The 23,225-nt window shown below is 32.8% G+C and overlaps 4 protein-coding genes across 8 annotated transcripts in view; 3 read left to right on the top strand and 1 right to left on the bottom strand.

The window, feature by feature from the left end:
- LOC128164589 (p53 and DNA damage-regulated protein 1-like) overlaps positions 1-23,225 on the bottom strand; it is an 82,962-nt gene that overhangs the window by 40,222 nt on the left and 19,515 nt on the right. Inside the window, exon 4 of one of the 3 annotated variants that reach the window (XM_052828519.1) lies at positions 20,945-21,081. The exons of the other annotated variants lie outside the window; for them this stretch is intronic. Within the exon in view, the coding sequence (XP_052684479.1) occupies positions 20,954-21,081 (128 nt within the window). The 3' untranslated portion in view covers positions 20,945-20,953. Of the gene's footprint in view, positions 1-20,944; positions 21,082-23,225 lie in introns of those variants that run through there. 3 annotated transcript variants of the gene reach the window in all.
- Positions 8,182-11,726, top strand: LOC128164583 (neuromedin-U receptor 2-like). 3 transcript variants are annotated; one of them, XM_052828509.1, is made up of 3 exons: positions 8,182-8,251; positions 8,482-8,953; positions 9,084-11,726. In XM_052828509.1, the coding sequence occupies exon 3, from the start codon at positions 9,168-9,170 to the stop codon at positions 10,275-10,277; it is 1,110 nt and encodes a 369-aa protein (XP_052684469.1). In that variant the 5' UTR covers positions 8,182-8,251; positions 8,482-8,953; positions 9,084-9,167; the 3' UTR covers positions 10,278-11,726. The 3 variants fall into 3 exon arrangements, with proteins under 3 accessions (XP_052684469.1, XP_052684470.1, XP_052684471.1); XM_052828510.1 differs by lacking the exon at positions 8,482-8,953 and having other exon boundaries at positions 8,183-8,251; XM_052828511.1 differs by lacking the exon at positions 8,182-8,251 and having other exon boundaries at positions 8,296-8,521.
- LOC128164585 (delta-type opioid receptor-like) lies at positions 14,358-16,216 on the top strand. Its single transcript, XM_052828514.1, has one exon. The coding sequence runs from the start codon at positions 14,429-14,431 to the stop codon at positions 15,533-15,535; it is 1,107 nt and encodes a 368-aa protein (XP_052684474.1). The 5' UTR covers positions 14,358-14,428; the 3' UTR covers positions 15,536-16,216.
- On the top strand, positions 16,640-19,621 carry LOC128164588 (cysteinyl leukotriene receptor 1-like). The gene has a single exon (XM_052828516.1). The coding sequence runs from the start codon at positions 18,634-18,636 to the stop codon at positions 19,435-19,437; it is 804 nt and encodes a 267-aa protein (XP_052684476.1). The 5' UTR covers positions 16,640-18,633; the 3' UTR covers positions 19,438-19,621.

Raw genomic sequence — 23,225 nt, 5'->3', positions numbered from 1 at the left:
AAGGAAACTATGGCATATTCGCAGAGGCTCTCTCTAATCACTCTATTATTTAAAAAAGGAGATCCACAAAACTTAAATAATTATAGACCTATTAGCCTGACAAACACCGATTATAAAATTATTGCTTTTATTTTTGCTAACAGACTTCAAAATATACTTGATAAAACAATACACATAAATCAATCAGCTTATATTAAAGGACGAAATATAGCGTTAAACGCAAGATTAATTGTTGATATTTTTGATTATTATGAGGAGAATGACTTGGAATCAATTTTGTTGTTCCTTGACTTTCAAAAAGCGTTTGATTCTGTAGAGTGGAATTTTATGTTAAAAGTTCTTAAAAAATTCAATTTTGGAGAAAACTTTTTAAAATGGATTAACATATTGTATAACAAACCTATATTCAGAATAAAAAACAATGGGTGGATATCTAAGACATGTAGTATGTATAGAGGCATAAGACAGGGGTGTCCGGTATCAGCAATATTATTTCTTTTTGTTGTTGAAATCCTAGCAATCGTCATAAGGTCTAATCCAAATATAATAGGCTTTCAAAAACCTGGAATGGTTCAGAGTATAAAGATTATACAACATGCAGATGACTGTACTCTCCCTTTAAAAGACGAAGCTTCATTGAAAAATTGCCTAGAGATAATACAAAGTTTTAGTAATGTATCAGGTATGAAATTAAATATGTCTAAAACAGAATGTCTCTTAACAGGTCCCTGGAAAAATGTTTTACAAGAAATAGAAAATGTAAGAGTAAACAAGACATGTATAAAAACTCTTGGAATCTTTATAGGTCAAAACAAAGAGATGTGTTACAATAAAAATTGGACAAAAATTGTTGACGATTTAGAAAAACTATTTGAGTCATGGAAAACAAGAAAATTAACAATATTTGGTAAAGTTTGTGTAATAAATAGTTTGGCAATACCAAAATTCTTATACACTGGATCAATTTTAAACCTCCCAGATGAAGGTATACTGAAAAAAATACAGAGTATTTTATATAATTTTATTTGGAATAAAAAAGACAGAATCAAAAGAAATACTCAGATAGGAAAAATTGAAGATGGAGGCATAGGTATTGTTGATATACTGATGAAACTTAAATCAATAAAAGTGTCCTGGATAAATCACATTTCCAAAAAAAAAACAGTTCCTTATCAATTTTTGTAGACAGTCTGTGTAAAGAAATGTTTTTTGATTTTGAGTATCTCTGTAAAACCAATGTAACATGTTTACATGATTATTAAATGATAAAACATTTTCCCCTGTTTTACAAAGAAATTTTTGTCTTTTTTAACGAATGTAAAAAATTTAAATCAGACATGAGTCTAAACGCACTATTAAAAGAACCGCTATGGTGTAATAAAATTTTTGTGTTAAAAAACAAACCAGTATTTTTTAAAGAGTGGTTAAAAAGTGGTATTAAGTACTTAAACGATATTGTAAACGAAAATGGTTTGAAACCTGCAGAATGGTTTAATGACCATCTTGTCTGTAAAAGAAACTGGATATGTGAATATGTAATTATAAAAACGATCTTTTCAAAATGTTTTCAAAAATATGATTGTTCAGATATTCAATATGAAAACATTGTATTCGGAAAAACGTCTTTTGAACTGTGTTTTAAAAACCATGTATACATCTGTGATATTAATTCAAAGCTAATTTATGACATTTTTCGTCAAAAACAATTTGTAGCACCATTACATCAACTTTACTATAAAAATGTTTTTGAAATTTCCAAGGAATCATGGAAATCTATTTATGAACAAAAAATCTTAGCCATTAAAGACAAAAAAATATCTGACTTTAATTACAGATTACTAAACAATTTATTATGTAATAGAGAAATGATGAAAAGATGGAAAATTGTTGAAAATGATATGTGTGTCTTTTGTAAAGATGTAAAGGAAAACAACGAGCATCTCATTGTGAGATGTAAGAATGTAAGTCAAATATGGGACACTGTTCAAAAATGTTTAAATTTTGATGTATCATGGAAAACAGTAGTAATAGGTTTTTATTTTGAAAAGAATGAGAAAACACTATTTCTTAACAGTTTGATTTCTTTGATTGCCTGTAAGATATTTAAGTATAAAATGTATTGTAGAATTGAAAACAAAGAGGAAAAACCTCAAGAAATATGTAATCATATAAAATATGTACTAACTTTTTTCTCTGAGGTCTACAAATCGTTGTCACAAAGGAGTTTTGCAATCCTTTTAAAACGTATTAGAAGCAATTTATAATTCATATAATAGGATACATAATTTATTTTTATTTTATATATATTTATATATCTTTTCTATATCTGTTTTGTTATACAAATAGGTGCCAACAGGTCCACATACCAGGTGTGGTCGCTGTCTTGCTAACATGGGGCATTAGAGACATGTAGTTAGTAGATTGTGGCCCTTCATGTTAGCATAGGCAATATCTTGCTGTACTAAAAGTGAAATATACATGTATGTTTGAACAATTCTGAAACCTTTTATCGTTACCTTTTTGTCAATCATTTTTTTTATGTTTTTTTTTTTCAAATATCTTTTTTTACTTATAAGACCTATGTCGAATACTCTGTATGAAAATGTGCATATCTACTTATATTTAAAGATCCTATACATCTATGTTGAAAAATTATGTAGTAAGTACTTTTGCTATTGTATTAAGAACAAATGTAAATAAACAATAAAAACTTCAAAAAAAAAAAAAAAAAAATGTAATCAATCGTAATTACTTTCTTCCGTCCGAACTTGTATGTAGAAGAAAAAAACCCAGTCTGGTGTGCCGTCGCCTAACATCTGATCATGTAAACAAGACATGCTATGATACGATACTAAGGTCGGTGGTCATTTTGAATTCAACAACTTGTATATATGATAATTCTTTTTTTTTAAATACATACAATAAAAATCATAAAATTCAAAAAAAAAAAAAAAAAAAAAAAAAATATCTGCTATACCAAAACATCACTAAAAATCTAAAGTCGCTTTTCGATTTAATAAACTAAGATTAAAAAGCATAGGGTTTTTTTAATGAAAGATTTTTTGGGGCAAAAATTAAGCAATTACTAGTCCCTCAAAATAGGAATACAAAGTCATTGAAAATTTCACCTTGATGAAAAGCCAATTCTGAATAAATTTTTGCTCCCCCATAATTTTTCAATCATTACCTAATAAAGAAAAATATATTACTACACAAAAGCAAAGCATGTCAAAAGAGGAATTTGGATTGCTAACATCCTAACTTGAGCCATTACATGCACGCCATGTATTTCTTTTCAGAAAATCAAATATCTCTCGCTCTATCCCATTATCATATTAACTGCGGAATATGTTTGCAAAAACGATTTAATACATGAATGCAACTTGAAAAGACTCGAACGTTTATATGTTCAAATGTTTAGCTATTTGTTCAGCCCGGCTGAATTAGTTATTTCAAATATCAAAATTTTCCGAGCAAATAACCAATAAATCAAAATTCTTTGGGGGAGGGGATGGGGGTCAGAATCATACCAGTATCTTGACACGCATTGTTCATCTATTATATACTGCCAGCTACCTTATATACGAAGACATTCTGATCATATATGTCGCTAATTCCCAGTCATTACCCCGAGGAGAAGAAAACGTATTCTGAGTAATCAGACCCGATATTATTCACTATATGAATTATTTATACATTATACAAAGAATACATGTAGTGTAATAATTATCTTTGGCTCGACAGATAACTTTGGAACTTCAAAATAAATCGTCAATTCAACCGAGATGACTTCGAACACGCGAACAGCCCATGGTAACTGCATTTTCTATCCATTTATAATTTACTTTGAAAATGACAAAAGTGCTTACAAACAAATTTATAACACTTTGATTATATATAAAGCAAAATGTCCTGAGTCATTTTGAGCTATGCTCTCAATTGATGACGTATACAGACTTCTCGCTGAGATGTTAAACAATGACAAACGAGTAGCGTAGAACTTTATCTAATTTGTCTAGAATGCGTAGTAATAATTCAACATTAAGATTGCGTAATTATATTGCACGTCGAAGAGTAATCACCAAAGCAGCAAAGAGGGAAATAACACGAATAGTAAAAACGCCTGCGTTCCTTTAGTTCATTACTTCAGTGAGTCCGATTACCCGATGATTAAATTTTTTAGTATACTAGTATATGAACATTTTTCCTATCGGGAACGGTTTTAATCAAGCAAAGCTTACCGCATGTGTGAAACAGTTGCAACCACTGTATTTTATGAGAGGTGTAAAAAACATTTCTTTATCGATTAAATGTTAAGCATGTCAGTGCACTCGGGTGAACATTTTTAATTGAATGATTTAAAGCATTAAAGCAAATCCGGAAAAAGAAAAAAACCCAAAAAGCTAAAAATTGTAAACGTTTGGTAAAAAGAACCTTGCAAGCCTTTAATCGTTAGTATTTTATAATAATTACAGTTTCATTTGTAATGCTCATAACATACATACAGGTTATTGCTACACGCATACAATGTACGGGAAATCAAAGTGGACTTCCTAAAAAAGAACATTTTCGATCAAGTGGAAATTTATCTTGCAGTTTTCAAGATGAGTTGAAATATTTTTAATTGTAAACGACGGCGCACGGCCAACGGCAATAGGCTACCAGAGTGAGTAATGAGATCAATATGAAATACATGTTTACAATATGTAACCCCCACCCCATCCCAACCCCCTTTATGGGCAGTGAATGTCACAATTTAGGAAGAAGACATTTGGAAATAACTAGAGGTACTGTGAGCAAACTCACAATTGATACGCCCCTGCTAAGAACAAATCATAGCTCATGTATTTTTTCGATTATAGAAAATATTGGAGGAATCTATTTCACCGTCCATTTTCTATAAATAACAACTGCTCTATTTTTTTTAAACTGTTAATGCTAATGTGGGTACACAAACCAATTTCCATTCTTTGGATTCCATTTTATTTCAAGTTAACTGTTAATGCCTGAGAACATTTGCATCCTTATGTTAACAAACATGACTCGAATCAAACGAAAATCCACATGCCAAGCAGCCATTTAGGTCACATACCACTATTTTTTTTACCCCGTGGTAATTGACCAGGCAAGTAGTTCCATTCTCAAAATGTATGTATTATTTCAAAAATTCCTAGGGGTACTAAATGGTCGAATTTGGTTCCTTTTATGTATGGATGGAAAGAAGAAGGTTTGAAAAAAATACAGACAGAAAAATATTAGAAAAATTATCTTTACAGGCGCAATAGAAAGGGTGTAAAGAGGCCAACGTTTACACAAATTCCAAAGTGAAAGTGAATTTTTCATGGTAGGGGTTATTTTAGGGGCAATATCTCAGTCCCCTCTCGATTGATTTTCCTGTAGTTTGGATATGTTGTTGGACTAGTGTCATTCTATAGGTATGCTGTATTTGAACTCATTTGAGCCAGTGGAATTTTTTTATATGATTTATTTTTGTATAAAGGAATAAAAGGGAAATATAATTGTGGTCTGTGTCCTTTAATATAAACATTTTAAATTATTGGTATACTGAGCCCGATTTTTTACCGAATTTTTTTTCCCACACATTTTTTTTTCAAAAAAAAATTCATTGGGCCCGGCCATTTTCAGAGAGACGGGGATGAGAATCTAAAAATTAATTTTATGTGGCCTGAGACAAACAAGCTTTGTGTCAAATATTAGCTTCCAATTATTTCCTTTAGTACAAGACATGACACAGACAGAAATTAAGCATTTTTTAACAATGACCTTGAACTTCCTCAATTAACCTTGGGTCAAAGTTTTCACACACCCTTATGCTTTAAGCAATCTTTATGTGAATTAAGATCTTCCAATGTTTCTCCATAAGAAAGATATGGACCATACACGAATATCGCCGCACTTTTTCTGCCAGTGACCTTGCCCTTGCCCAAATGGCCTTGGGTCAAGGCCATGACACACCCTTAGGTCATAAACAATCTTTGTGTGAAGTACGAACTTCCAATGTTTCCCCATCAAAAAGATACGGAATTTTGTAAACGAATTTTGCATTTTTTTCTGCCAGTGACCTTGTCCTTACCGGAATGACCTTGGTTCAAGGTCATGACACATCCTAAGATCATAGGCAATCTTTGTGTGAAGTAAGAACTACCAATGTTTCTCCATAAAAAATATATGAACGGACACAAGTTTTGCACAGACAGACGGACGGACGGACGAACAAGGTGATTCCTATATACTAGTACCCCCCCCCCCCCCCCCAAACTTTGTTTGCGGGAGGATTAATAACCATGCATTTACTTATAACCATGCATTTACTTTATCTCCAACGACTGTGAAGGTACAGAGAAAAAGAAGGTACAGAGAAGAATATTAGAAGTTTATACATTTTCACAAAGTGGTTACATTGGCAATATATTTGCAAACGGCGTCGATCAACATACAAATTATGATGACGCGGATAATGAATACGGTCAGTTTTTTATTACTTAAATATTAATTTTTATTACCAAAGTTTATGTAAACATTATCAAGAATGCGTATATATTTGAAAATATTAACATAAACACACGGTGCAGTATCTTCGCTAGCCAAGGGTTTTCGGTCCGCTTTGCTCCTCATAAACCCTTGGCGGATTTTATTACAAAAACTTGGTGATGTGATGGCGCTATCTAGCGAGAACTTAAGTTGCGCCCCTTGCATATTTACATTTTAATCGAATTAAACAACGGGTTATATACACTCCACGGCATTAATACAGTTTGAAAACATGTTGACTACCGAATATCAGAACATAATAAACGATGCTATAAAATTCGAATTAAGTTATAACCTAGGGAAAACACGGAATGTTTTATTCATAGTGTTTTGTAAGGACCTGTACCGGGAGTGAAAAAGTCGCCGATTTATATGAAAGCTTTCATGCAATAAAACCAGGTATCGTTGTCGTGAATATTGTGGAGCAAACATAGCTCATTGAACCTTTAAAAGCAAAAACCATAAGCAGGATCGTATATACTAACGGGATAGGCAATCTCTACATTCGCATTGTTTACTTCCAATGCTATTCCGCGAGCCTTGACAAGTTTGTAGAACTATGTTCAATCCCAGAAAAATATATAGGTTTTTAAAGCGATGTGGTTAGACCATCGTTGGGGAGGCACTGTACTCGAGAACTTGTGTCTCAACCAGTTAAAACAGGCACGTAGCATCGTTTTGTAAAGTGGGGGGGGGGGGGGCAGACTCATCCAAAAATCATGAAAAGCAAAGATGATGGCGAAGATGACGGTGCAGGGATACAATGTATCTCATTTACCTGAAGGTGTAAACTTCCAGAATACCCTTGGACATTTATCGCGTATCTAAGGCAGTTGATGCAGACTTTTTTTTTGGGGGGGGGGGTTGGATTTTTATTAATGACATATTTTATTGTATATATGATATACAAAGGGTTCAAACCCAAGTTCTGGTTCTCACCCTAAATGACAGGTGTAATACGCCGTTTTGGTTGAAACTGTTGTAAGCTTAAGGAAGTTGTTGTAAGTTCAAGGACCGATTGGAAAATGACGAGGAGCGCAAAATAATTCTAGCGATGAGCTTCCAGCAAAAATTTCAACTGATGGGGTAGTTTTAAATAAATCCAAGATGGCAGCGATGTGTAGCTTGTTTATCATTAGGTACAGGTATATTTTTGAGAAAAAACAAATGACGTCAGGTGCCTGTCCTTTAACTATAACGAAGGTAACTGCTACTTAAGTAAAGTTTTATGATATTTTTTTTTATCTTATAACTACTGATATCGAGAGTTAATACAAAGAAAAAGAAAGGAAGAGGGGTCAGTGTCATCCCTATGAGTAGGGGCGCATATGACCTTTTTTCTCTTTAGTTTTCAATGTTTACAATATATTTTGATAAAGAGACTTGAAAAAATTTCCATATCAATCTTCCATTAGTGTGTCTTTTAAATGTAGATAACCCGTTAAACATGTACGACAGAGAAAACCCCGTCTTGTTGACTTGATATGTTTCCTCGTGATAAGAGATAGATTTTGTTTTTTCCAAATTCCATACAAACAATATCTACGCTGCTGAATTGTTCTTTGTCATTAAAAGCGGTAATGATACACTATGAGGAAATTTTAATTTTAATAAATATGCACATTAATTGTTATACTTGTATAAACATGCGTCTTCGGTGCATACAATCCATATGATAGTGTAACATTTGTCCATAAAGGTAAGATTTAAATGATTTTTCAAAAATATAACTGATGTTGGTTTTTCATGTAATATCAGCAATTCTTTTAACAGTAATTTATTTTTCATCTATGTTCCATTGCATATTACTTGACAAACATGTTGCAATTGTATAAATTTGTAAAAAGCTTAAATAGCATTGTTAAATTCGTTTTATTTCAAATAAATATACATGTATAATTTTAGAAGAACACATCATTTTATCTTCAGGATCACAACAACCCATTGAGCGAGGCATCGGGGAATCTTTGTGAATGAAAAATAATCTGATAATTTATCTAATGAAGTCATCATATCTTTAAAAAACAACAAAAACAAAAACCCACTCTTCACGCATGTATAAAGTAGAAAGAAAAAGACTGAGACAGTTTTGTACTGTTATAGGAAATCACATTTTTCAACAAACTAATGCTTTAATTTAGAGTTTTGTTTAAAGAACAACCATGTCTTTAACAACAAAACTGAAGCGCATAGCTTGAAACAAAATTAACTGCAAAAAAGGGTTTGGTTTAACCTGATAGCTTCGGCCAAATATAAATCAACTGATGTAACGACATGGATAGTATTATGTACATCTTCATGCTAGAGATACCCATTTTTGAAAATAGTATCGGACAATTGTATTTAACATTTGACTCTTTTTTGAGACATGATGAACTGGTTACTAGGATCTATTCATAAGGTTAAATAGAATGTTTCCTTATCTTGTATGTTTTTATATAAAAAAGAAATAACAAATTGAGGAAACACGAACATAGTGAGCAGTTAAACAAATATACATTAACGTATATTATCATATCTTGATTTCTAAGGTACCCGGAATGACCTCAATTCAGAAGCTTGATTATATATTACATACGGGAAATATTTGACCAACCTCTTCTACATCTTCAAACATGTCGAACGTCACACAAAATGGTGAGCAATTGAACTTCAAGACATTGGAAGAACTCAACAATCTAAAAGTGCATCAACGAATGCCCACTATTGTTTTCCTATTCATACTTATCCCTTTTGGTGTCGTTGGAAATATCGTCACGATCCTTGTCTACGGCCTCAAGTATCGTCCTTCCACCTTCAGAGTTTACATCCTTACACTAGCTATCGTAGATCTTTTGTCTTGCTTTATTGGCATACCAGTGGAATTGGCAGACAACCTACTTCCTCTAGTGTTCTATGACGAAATGCTATGCAAAGTCGGAAAGTTTTCAGGACAAATTCTTAAAATAGGTTCGGCGTTAATTATCTTTCTGATGGCGGTTTGCAGATATCAGAAAATTTGTCGGCCATTCAGCACTAACATTTCTACAGAACTAGCTCGGAACATGTGCATTTTTACAATGGTTGTGGCCGTTTCGTTTTCATGGCCGTTTTTAATCTTGCAAGGCACACAGTACAAACACTACGATGGAGGTGTTGTTGGGTACGACTGTTCTGTTGACAGTGATGTTAAACACACCATCTACCCATTCGTCTACACTATCGTTACATTCGGTCTCTACATGTTCGTGTTCTTCAGCCTGCTAATCCTATATACCCTGATCATTCTAAACATCCGCCGCCATAACAAGGTAGAAGAAACAGAACACAAGATTGACCCCCGGATCACACAGATAATGATAGCCATTACTGTAGCTTTCGTCGTCTCCTACCTTCCAGATTGTATACTGGATGCCAACTCCACTTTCAACAAAGGGGATACGCTTCCATACACACCTTTGGTAGTGGGGTCTCTACCCTTGCTAGCCAGACTTTATTTCGTAAATAACGTTGTCAACCCAATTATTTATTACATAGGGGACACAAAATTTCGAAAGATCATCAAACAAAAATGTCTTCGCGTGGTCTACATAATCCATCGAAATGGAGGCGTTAGCAGTTCAAATGTCTCAGCAATGTCCGACACTTATAGAACTGAATGCCATGGTCATACTGATAGCAAACACACCAAAGCAGTCTCAAATGCTCAACCAACTTCACCGGAAAACAGCGACACACAATTGTAATAGAACCGAGGACAAAGTTTTATATTTTTTCATCAGAAGTCAGTGTCTTAAGTTTTCTTCAAATTATTTTTAGTTCAACTCATTTAGCATGTTTTGGTGACATTTTTGTTTTCGGTTTTTGATGCAGATATTGAGGCGGATGTGGATATAACTACTGTTACTGTACTAAACGTGTTTTAAGGAATACTAAGTAGTGTTACTGATACTGTTACTTTCACAAAAGCCAATTAATGTAGCTCGCGGGTTTGCTGACGTCACAATAAGAATCGACGTAAAGAGTTGACCGCCATAATAAACTCATACATTCTTCTTTTTTCAAAATGACAAATAAGCTATTAAGAAGCTTAAAAGGAAATACTTCAAAAAGCCTAAATGCAGTATATTAATGTTTATACAAACAATTATAATATCAAGTGCTGAAATTAAAAAAAAAAGATGTCACATACATTGTCACATTTTGTTCTATAAAGTAAGAATGTACATTTGAACTCTTCCATTTAAAATCATGTTTTAAAATAGACAAGTAAATTAATTGAACCGTATGCATTAACTTGTTGGGTTTTTTTTTTTATATTTTTTTTTTTTACAATTATTGCTTCCGTAATTTTAACTACCGATCAAATTTTTAAAAATTCTTTTGGCCTTATTATGTCAGTATTTGCCTGGCATTTTTTTTTTGGCATTGATTGACTCAGAATTTCATAAAAACAAAAATAGCAATTTTCTGTATCTTAACAGCCTTACATTAATTGCATTTGTGCATTTGATAACATTCATAATAGTGTCTTATTAGTATGTACAAGTTCTAAAATGTGTTAATCAGCTAGTTTTGCCAATGAATTCATTTCAATTTTTGGGTTCTCAGACGTAAGGAAATGATGACGTCGGGCTAACGTCATAATGAAAATATAAGGTTTGGACAAATCTTTTAAATCTTTAAAGTTGTTTTGCCAAAAATTGGCCGAGAACACATACTGATTATTTTTTATGAATTGATTCAAAATTATCTCCTCCGTTATTGTGCTGAGTATAATTAATTTCGTCTGAATCGTTTAAAAGTTTGATGTATAGTTTTGTAATGCGTTTCTCGACTAATATGTGCATTTTACTATATATTTCATTGAAATGGCGTTGATTAATTTTATCAATGATACTGTATTTGAAAAACGATAACATTATTACCGCGCAGACGAATCTCAAATAAATTTTAGAAATAAAACTCTGAAACCTATGGATCACGTGGACAAATTTTCAAGGTAGGTTTTCTCACAAGCAGGTAAACCCGCGAGCTACCTTAAATGGTACATTAATTGTTAACTTTTATTTCCTTACCTATTTTATTTGCATATGATTATTATTGCCCTGACGTACTGTAAAATTAACGCACCTTTTGCTTAAAATTAATGAACTATCGTTTTTATATTTTATTCATTAAAAATGAGTAATGATTTTGAAAGTTTGTAATCATGCGTAAATTCTGTTGGTCTAATATGTACACTTCCTTTTTTGTTAATAAATTGTTGTTATATCTAGGTGTTGGTACATTAAATTGCATAATTAACTATTTCTGGCAGAATTACTATACGCATTATTACGACGGATTTTTGTTGAACAACAAGAAAAAAATGACAACACTTCGTGGTATAAAAAACATACCAAACGAACATACGAAGTAATTAATGTTTGCTCCAAATTGCTCGACTGAGAATTTCTGCCAGCGGTTCTTGCAGATCTTTAACATGCTTTTCGTTAACAACTAAAGATTTTTAATACTTATCCTATGAGGTGAAAGATGGGCATAGTGATAGATATTCATTCAAACAATGAACAATTTGGACAATCAGATCTCAATTCATCTAGGTAATCAGGCAATTCGTATTATGAAAATACGCGGAATTTAGAATAAAAATATGCATGTCAAACATTTTGTTGACAAATCTTAATCTCTGCTCTCCTTCTTTACCCTATGAGTTTTATTTTATTACGGTAACCTTTTTATAACATCTTGGTTATCAACAAAAACCAAGTGTAGAAAAATACCAAACATTTTCATATTTCCTTAATTTAAAACGCAAATGCATCACTTGACGTCTATAAAGCGATGCATCATAGGACCTTAAAACTGCGTATGGAAATTACTACCATTGAACAAAACGTAGTTCTTACCTTGAAATGCAAACTATGGCACAGCACCTTGATTAATAAATCTAATCATATAATGTGACAATGCGAATCAAATAACACTTTTTGTAATAAGATCAAGTTTATTTAACACATTTAACAGCTTTTTTACGGCATTTAAGGAGTTAACGTATTATCCATTATCATTCAGGATTACCGACCATGCTCGAGTGTAAACAGTATTAAAACACTACTGTGATATACAGTAGATTTGGACTTAACATTTTCTCTGATAGTTTTTTTCAAAAACAAAGGACAGTACTCGGCATATATCCAATACATATTTCTGTCACGTGAGAGACGCTCAGATCTAGAAATTAATAACAATATAAATGACTCATAGGCGAAAAAAGAAAAAAAACCGGACGTGTTATACATTACACGTCGATATATTCAAACGGTAAAAGTGAACCTTAGAAAAATAAGTAAACAGACATTTACATCTTAAAGTGTCATTAAGATAAACAATTTTGCTGGACCATGCCAAGAATATAATTTAAACAATTTTATGCTTGATCTCGGTTTTATTATTTTCGATCAATGTAATAAAAGGGCTTTTCAACAACGCGTGGAAAAGTTTATAAAAATCAACTCAAATATGATTTAAAGTTCGTGTCAAATTATGACAAAGTAAATGTATGTATACTAGTGCCATCGTTACATTGTCCTCTACAAGACGGTCAATTTCCTTACGATACACTCTGGGTGTACAGAGACTGAAACATTTCCGGTTCATGACATAAGAGCTACAGTTGGATATCATGCATGGTGCTTTGGTGCATGTGTTACATTCATAAACATTGTTACATAACCCTGTTTATACTGTGCAGGGTTGTGTCGGTCTTAACTTTACATGGATATTGTACGTTTGATGTAGAAGTAAACAAAGCTTATCTTTATTTTATTTGAAACAAGAAACATGCACAGAGCCAATAACTCTCCTATTGTTTCGAATTGTCGCTAACCTATAAACGAATAAAGCCTATGATCATAAAGGCGTCACTTTAAGATATTGCCAAAATTGATAGCAACGGTGACAAATTGTTCTTCGAGTAGTTTTGCAGGTAAGATACCTATTTTATAATGAATTATAAAAAAACTGATGCGTATAGCTTGAAACAAAATTAACTCTGCAAAATGGGATTTGGTTTAAGGTCAGACGAGGCGTTCCCCCAGCATCTTTTTTGTATCTCCTCGTAAGAAAGAGTTCCAAATAAACATGATTATTTTTATAATGATTTTAATAATGATTAAAATTTACTTGTATATGGATATATGCCTAGATGACCGAGTGGTTAGAGCCGTGGCCGCTCTCTGCCAGGAGCGTATGTTCTAGAGGTTGTGAGTTCAAAGCCCGGCCAAATATAGTGAATTTCGCTGTGCTGTATTATTTATTTATATTTATATAAGCAATTCAAGTGTATTTTCAAGAAGAGTATGTAGGAAATTGCATTATCTAGTATTTTACAGAAATGTATATTAATGTATCCTAATTTTTTGCAATAAAGCTTGTCAGAGTAGTAGTAAACCATTAACAAATTCCTTGAAAATGTTATAAAAAATTGAGGAACGTGCCGTCTGACCTTAACTGGATAGCTTTGGCCAAAAATTAAATCTACTGATGTAACGGCATGGATTGTGTTACGTACATCTTCATGCTAGATATAACCATGTTTGAAAATAGTATCGAACGATTGTATTTAACATTTGACTCTTTTTGAGAAATGAATAACAGGTTACTAGGATCTATTTATAAAGTTAAATAAAATGTTTTCTCCATATCATTTTGCATGTTTTTATATAAAAAAAAGAAATAATAAACTGAGGAAACACGATCATATCGAACAATTTAACAAATATAAATTACGTATGTTTCTATTTTTAAGGTACCCGGAATGACCTTAATTCAGAAACTTGATTATATATAACATACGAGAAAAATTTGACTAATATCTACAACATCCTCAAAAATGTTGAACGTCACAGAAAATGGTGAGCAATTGAACTACACGACATTGGAAGAACTCAACAATTTAAAAGTGCATCAACGAATGCCCACTATTGTTTTCCTATTCATACTTATCCCTTTTGGTGTCATTGGAAATATCGTCACAATTCTTGTGTACGGCCTCAAGTATCGTCCTTCCACCTTCAGAGTTTACCTCCTCACACTAGCTATCGTAGATCTTTTGTCTTGCTGTATTGGCATACCAGTGGAATTGGCAGACAACCTACTTCCTCTAGTGTTCTATGACGAAAAACTATGTAAAATCGGGAAGTTTTCAGGACAAATTCTTAAAATAGGTTCGGCGTTAATCATCTTTCTGATGGCGGTTTGCAGATATCAGAAAATTCGTTGGCCTTTAAGCACCAACATTTCCACCAAATTAACTCGGAACTTGTGCATTTTTACTATGTTTGTGGCCGTTTTGTTTTCATGGCCGTTTCTTATTTTAAAAGGTACACAGTACAAACATTCGGATGGGGGTGTTATTGGATACAAATGTTCCACTGACAGTGATGTTAAACACACCATCTACCCATTTGTCTACACTATCGTTACATTCGGGGTCTACATGTTTGTGTTCTTCAGCCTGCTAATCCTATATACCCTGATCATTCTAAACATCCGCCGCCATAACAAGGCAGAAGTAACAGAACACAAGATAAATCCCCGGATCACAAAGATAATGATAGCCATAACTGTAGCTTTCGTCGTCTCCTACCTTCCAGATTGTATACTGGATGCCAACTCCACTTTCAACAAAGGGGATACGATTCCGAACACACCTTTGGTAGTGGGGTCTCTATCCTTGCTAGCCAGACTTTATTTCGTAAATAACGTTGTCAACCCAATTATTTATTACATAGGGGACAAAACATTTCGAAAGATCATCAAACAAACATGTCTTCGCGTGTCCATAGTCCATCGAAGTGGAGGCGTTAGCAGTTCAAACCTCTCAGCAATGTCCGACACTTATAGAACTGAAGACTATGGTCATACTGATAGCAAACACACCAAAGCAGTCTCAAATGCTCAACCAACTTCACCGGAAAACAGCGACACACAATTGTGATAGAACCGAGGACAAAGTTTTATATTTTTCCATCTGAAGTCAGTGTCTTTAGCTTTCTTCAAATTATTTTTAGTTCAACTCAGTAAGCATGTTTTGGTGACATTTTTGTTATCGGTTTTTGATGCAGATATTGAAGCGGATGTGGATATGACTACTGTTACTGTACTAAAAGTGTTTTTTTTTTTAAGGAATACTTACTAGTGTTACTGATATTGTTATTTTCATAAAAGCCATTTAAATGTTACATTAATTGCTAACTTTTATTTCCTTACCTAATTTATTTGCATATGATTATTATTGCCCTGGCGTACTGTAAAATTAACGCACCTTTTGCTTTAAATTAATGAACTATTGTTTTTATATTTTATTCATTAAAAATAAGTAATGATTTTGAAAGTTTGTAATCATGCGTAAATTCTGTTGGTCTAATATGTACACTTCCTTTTTTTGTTAATAAATTGTTGTTTTATCTAGGTGTTGGTACATTTAATTGCATAATTAACTATTTCTAGTAGTATTACTATTTGCACAATTACGACGAGTTTTTGTTAAACAACAAGAAGAGATGACAACACTTCGTAGTATAAAAAAACATACCAAACAAATAAACGAACTTATTAATGTTTGCTCCAAATTGCTCGACTGAGAATTTCTGCCGAAAGGTTCTTGCAGATCTTTAACTTGCTTTTCGTTGACAACTAAAGATTTTTAATACTTATCCTATGAGGTGAAAGAAGTGCATGATAGATATTCATTCAAACAACAAACAATTTGGATAATCAAATCTTAATTCGTCTTGGTACTAAAAACAGCAATTTCGTATAATGAAAATACGCGGAATTTAGAATAAAAATATGCATGTCAAACGTTTTTTGACAGACCAAAGATCTTAATCTCTGTTCTCTTCCTTTACCCTATGAGTTTTATTTTAATGCCCTTTTATAACATCTTGGTTATCAACAAAATCCAAGTGTAGAAAAATACCAAACATTTTCATATTTCCTTAATTTAAAACTCAAATGCATCGTTTGAGGTCTATAAAGCGATGCATCATGGGACATTAAAACTGCGTGTGGAAATTACTACCATTGAACAAAAGGTAGTTCTTACCTTGAAATGCAAACTATGGCACAGCACCTTGATTAATAAATCTAATCATAAATTGTGACTCAAATAGTACTTTTTGTAATAAGATCAAGGTTATTCGACACATTCAACAGCTTTTTACGGCATTTAAGGTGTTAACGTATTATCCATTATTATTCAGGATTACCGACCATGCTCGAGTGTAAACATTATTAAAACACTACTGTGATATACAGTAGATTTGGACTTAACATTCTCTCTGATAGTTTTTTTTTTAAACAAAGGACAGTACTGGGCATATATCCAATACATATTTCTGTCACGTGAGAGACGCTCAGATCTAGAAATTAATAACAATATGAATGACTAAAAGGCGAAAAAAACGAACTTGTTATTCATTACACGTCAGATATATTCAAACGGTTAAAGTGAACCTTAGAAAAATAAGTAAACAGCCATTTACATCTTAAAGTGTCATTAAGATAAACAATTTTGCTGGACCATACCAAAAATACAATTTTATGCTTCATCACGGATTTATTATATAATTTTCGATGAATGTAATAAAAAGGCAAAGTTTTTTCAACAACGCGTGGAAAGTTTGTAAAAATCAACCTTATAATTTAAAGTTGGTGCCAAATTATGACAAATCAAATGCATGTATACTAGCGCCATCGTTACTTAGTCCTCTATAAGACGGGTCATTTTCCTGACGATACACTCTGGGTGTACAGAGACTGAAACATTTCCAGTTCATGACTTAAAAGAGCCGCAGTCGGATATCGTACATGCTGCTTTGGTGCATGTGTTTATAAACATAGCTACATAACACTGTTCATACTGTGCATGATTGTGCCTGCAGAGTTGTGTCTGTCTTAAGTATACGGGGATATTGTACGTTTGATGTAGAAATAGACAAAGCTGATCTTTATTTTATTTGAAACAAGAGTTGTGCACAGAGCCAAATAAATCAACTATTATTTTGAATTATCTCTAACCTACCAACGAATAAAGACTATGATTATAAAGGCGTCGTTTTAAGATATTGCTAAAATTGATAGCAACAGTGACAAATTGTTCTTCTAGTAATTTTGCAGCTAACATACCTATTTTATAATAAATTATAAAAAAAAACCTGATGCGTATAGCTTGAAACAAAATTAACTCTGCAAAATGGGATTTGGTTTAAGGTCAGACAACACGTTCCTCGAGCATCTTTTTTGTAACTCCTCGTAATAAAGAGTTCCAAATAAACATTATTTTTTTAATAATGATTTTTAAAATGAATAAAATTTACTTGTGTATGGATATATGCCTAGATGGCCGAGTGTTTAGAGCCGTGGCCGCTCTCTGCCAGGAGCGTAGCTTCTAGATGTTGTGAGTTCCAATTCCGGCCAAATACGGTGAATTTCGGTTTGCTGTATCAATTTTTTTTTTTTATCAGCAATTCAAGTGTATTTTCAAGAAGATTATATAGGAAATTGCATTATCTAGTATTTTGCATCAATTTCTGATTAGGTATCCTAATTTTTTGCAAGAAAGTTTGTCAGAGTCGTAGTAAACCATTAACAAATTCCTTGAAAATGTTATATAAAATTGAGGAACGTGTCGTCTAACCTTAACTGGATAGCTTTGGCCAAAAATTAAATCTACTGATGTAACGGCATGGATTGTGTTACGTACACCTTCATGCTAGATATAACCATGTTTGAAAATAGTATCGAACGATTGTATTTAACATTTGACTCTTTTTGAGATATGAATAACAGGTTACTAGGATCTATTTATAACGTTAAATAAAATGTTTTCTCCAAATCATCTTGCATGTTTTTATATAAAAAAAAGAAATAATAAACTGAGGAAACACGATCATATCGAACAATTCAACAAATATAAATTACGTATATTATCATATTTTTATTTTTAAGGTAACCGGAATGACCTTAATTCAGAAACTTGATTATATATAACATACGAGAAAAATTTCACCAATATCTTCAACATCCTCAAAAATGTTGAACGTCACACAAAATGGTGAGCAATTGAACTACACGACATTGGAAGAACTCAACAATTTAAAAGTGCATCAACGAATGCCCACTATTGTTTTCCTATTCATACTTATCCCTTTTGGTGTCATTGGAAATATCGTAACAATTCTTGTCTACGGCCTCAAGTATCGTCCTTCCACCTTCAGAGTTTACCTCCTCACACTAGCTATCGTAGATCTTTTGTCTTGCTGTATTGGCATGCCAGTGGAATTGGCAGACAACCTAATTCCTCTAGTGTTCTATGACGAAAAACTATGTAAAATCGGAAAGTTTTCAGGACAAATTCTTAAAATAGGTTCGGCGTTAATCATCTTTCTGATGGCGGTTTGCAGATATCAGAAAATTCGTTGGCCTTTAAGCACCAACATTTCCACCAAATTAACTCGGAACTTGTGCATTTTTACTATGTTTGTGGCCGTTTTGTTTTCATGGCCGTTTCTTATTTTAAAAGGTACACAGTACAAACATTACGATGGGGGTGTTATTGGATACAAATGTTCCACTGACAGTGATGTTAAACACACCATCTACCCATTTGTCTACACTATCGTTACATTCGGGGTCTACATGTTTGTGTTCTTCAGCCTGCTAATCCTATATACCCTGATCATTCTAAACATCCGCCGCCATAACAAGGCAGAAGTAACAGAACACAAGATAAATCCCCGGATCACAAAGATAATGATAGCCATAACTGTAGCTTTCGTCGTCTCCTACCTTCCAGATTGTATACTGGATGCAGGCTTGGGGCGAATTACATTGTAAAGTAATGCATTACATTACCATTACTTCATAAATTGGGGCATTAAATTACCATTACCATTACTTGATTTTCTTGAAGTAATGCATTACATTACCATTACATGAGTAAAGTAATGCATTACCATTACTTTTTTTTTGGTAAGTAAAGCTAATAAAGAGTTTATGCAAATGTTTCGAATATACAACACTCTTTAACATATCTACAGCTTCATGCTCAGTATCAGGTTCAAATTCAATGAATAAAAAAGAGTCATTCTTTATTTGCCCAATATATAATCTTATTGTGGCAATATGAACAACATATTACATAAGTAAAATGATATTTATAGACATTTGGCATGATACAATATCTGATATGAAATAGAGACACAGGATAACATTCATAACAAAAAACAATTTATGAAATAATGTTGCTAAATATAGATATATCGCCAAATTACACAAATCTTTATAATTGTGGACACTTAATTTTATTTATTTATAAACAGATGATTTTCCCAGTTATATTTCTTAATATATTTTAATCGTATTTCTTTTTACGGAGGACACTTTAAGACAAAAGATTGCTGTTGCACTTTATGATCGAAGGTTCAAAGGGTTCATCTTTTAAATGCATCCATCTTCCGGGCTATACTAAATAAATGTTTTGTAGGAGCAGTCAAAGCTTGGACTGGAAAATACTGTTTGACGATCTTTATCTTAGGATATATTAAGTGCAATAATAGATTAAATACATAAATCTTGTATTTTTATCAGTCAAAACTATGTACAGTGTAATTAATATACGAGAGAGAGAGAGAGAGAGAGAGAGAGAGAGAGAGAGAAAGAGAGAGATAGAGAGAGAGACAGACAGAGACAGAAACAGAGAGAAAGAGAGAGAAAATAAGTAAGATTATTTTCAAATGGGTTATAATATTGATTTTCATTATGGATGGACAGTGCATTCATTTTGCTTTGTCTGTCTCCTATTCTATTGTGACATAGCGAAGGGAAGGGGATTGGGGTGTTTAGCACTTCTTATAACAATAGATTGTTTTGATACTTAGATTATCCTGGGGGCATAGTGTGTTGTTGACACATTTCTTATTGAAGTGCAAACTAATTGGAGTAAATTGTTTAAATGATTAAAAACTCTTAATAACAACACTCTTATAAATATGCATAGTAATGCAAAGTAATGCCATGTAATGCCAGCATTACACTAGATTTTGGAAAGTAATGCAAATTTTAAGGCATTACACATTACTAGCATTACTTTGAAAACATGTAATGCATTGCAATGCATTACCATTACATTTAGCATTACCCCAAGCCTAACTGGATGCCAACTCCACTTTCAACAAAGGGGATACGCTTCCGAACACACCTTTGGTAGTGGGGTCTCTATCCTTGCTAGCCAGACTTTATTTCGTAAATAACGTTGTCAACCCAATTATTAATTACAAAGGGGACAAAACATTTCGAAAGATCATCAAACAAACATGTCTTCGCGTGTCCATAGTCCATCGAAGTGGAGGCGTTAGCAGTTCAAACCTCTCAGCAATGTCCGACACTTATAGAACTGAAGACCATGATCATACTGATAGCAAACACACCAAAGCAGTCTCAAATGCTCAACCAACTTCACCGGAAAACAGCGACACACAACTGTAATATAACCAAGGACAAAGTTTTATATTTTTCCATCAGAAGTCAGTGTCTTTAGCTTTCTTCAAATTAATTCTAGTTCAACTCAGTAAGCATGTTTTGGTGACATTTTTGTTATCGGTTTTTGATGCAGATATTGAAGCGGATGTGGATATAACTATTGTTACTGTACTAAAAGTGTTTTTTTTTAAGGAATACTAACTAGTGTTACTGATATTGTTATTTTCATAAAAGCCAATTAAATGGTACATTAATTGCTAACTTTTATTTCCTTCCCTATTTTATTTGCATCGGATTATTATTGCCCTGACGTACTGTAAAATTAACGCACCTTTTGCTTAAAAATAATGAACTATCGTTTTTATATTCTATTCATTAAAAATAAGTAATGATTTTGAAAGTTTGTAATCATTCGTAAATTCTGTTGGTCTAGTATGTACACTTCCTTTTTTGTTAATAAATTGTTGTTATATCTAGGTGTTGGTACATTTAATTGCATAATTAACTATTTCTAGTAGTATTACTATATCCACAATTACGACGGGTTTTTGTTGAACAACAAGAAGAGATGACAACACTTCGTAGTATAAAAAAACATACCAAACAAACAAAACGAACTAATTAATGTTTGCTCCAAATTGCTCAACTGAGAATTTCTGCCGAACGGTTCTTGCAGATCTTTAACTTGCTTTTCGTTGACAGCAAAAGATTTCTAATACTTATCCTCTGAGATGAAAGATGGGTATAGTGCATTATAGATATTCATTGAAACAAAAAACAATTTAGACAATCAAATCTAAATTCATCTTGGTACTAAAAACAGCCATTTCGTATTATAAAAATACGCGGAATAAGGAATAAAAATATGCGTGTCAAACATTTTTTTGACAAACCAAAGATCTTAATCTCTGTTCTCTTCCTTTACCCTATGAGTTTTATTTTATTATCTTTTTATAACTTCTTGGTTATCAACAAAAACCAAGAGTAGAAAAATAGCAAACATTTTTATATTTCATTCATTTAAAGCGCAAATGCATCGTTTGAGGTCTATAAAGCGATGCATCATGGGACCTTAAAACTGCGTGTGTAAATTACTTCCATTGAACAAAAGGTAGTTCTTAACTTGAAATGCAAACTATGGCACAGCACCTTGATAAATAAATCTAATCATATAATGTGACATTGTGACTCAAATAGTACTTTTTGTAATAAGATCAAGGATATTCGACACATTCAACAGCTTTTTTACGGCATTCAAGCAGTAAATGTATTATCCATTATTATTCAGGATTACAGAACATGCTCGAGTATAAAGATTATTATAACACTTCTGCGATATACAGTAGATTTGGCCTTAACATTCTCTCTAATAGTTTTTTTTTTAAATAAAGGACAATATTCGGCATATATCAAATACATATTTCTATCACGTGAGAGACGCTCAGATCTAAAAATCAAAAACAATATGAATGAGTACATGTAATAGGCGAAAAAAAAAAACCGGACTTGTAATACATACGACGTCAGATATATTAAAACGGTAAATGTGAACCTTAAGCCCCTTTCACAATTGGCGTGCGAGCAGAAGCGATCAAATATTCCTGCGACCGAAAAAATTTGATATGAATCGTCAACTGTTGCCGAAATAATCGCATATGAAAAAAGTATTCGTACGAATTTCGCACGATCTCAGCGAGCGTTGTGCAATGTAAACGCATCGAATCTTGCAATATATCTTGCGTCTGTATGCGACTGTTGTACAATGAAAGCAACTGTTGAAAGATAATACGATATTAACGCGCGAGAGACTAGGTGATCGGACGATTGAACGTGCGCCAATGTGATTGGACGTGCGATTATGCGTTCCATGGTCAGAATGATCGTGCGAGTCAGAGGGGGTATATACACCGCCCATATTCAGTAGACATACTGTAGCTGAAAGCGAGAAAAGATGCCGCCCAAGAAGAAACAGATATGCAGCAGCATTTATAATTATACCTCAATATGATTATTCTATTATATCTGATTGGTCTAAAAGTCACGTGACAGGGAGATGTCATAGGAATGAAAAAGCCGATATGAGCATACGATGTAGTTTATGAAAGAAAAGTGAGACAGTTAAATGGGAAATCAAACAATCACGA

Source organism: Crassostrea angulata, chromosome 10 (genome assembly GCF_025612915.1).
Source record: "Crassostrea angulata isolate pt1a10 chromosome 10, ASM2561291v2, whole genome shotgun sequence".
Taxonomy (NCBI): Eukaryota; Metazoa; Mollusca; class Bivalvia; order Ostreida; family Ostreidae; genus Magallana; species Magallana angulata.
Note: the sequence above shows the minus strand (reverse complement) of the source record. Positions and strands in the feature narration are given on the sequence as shown.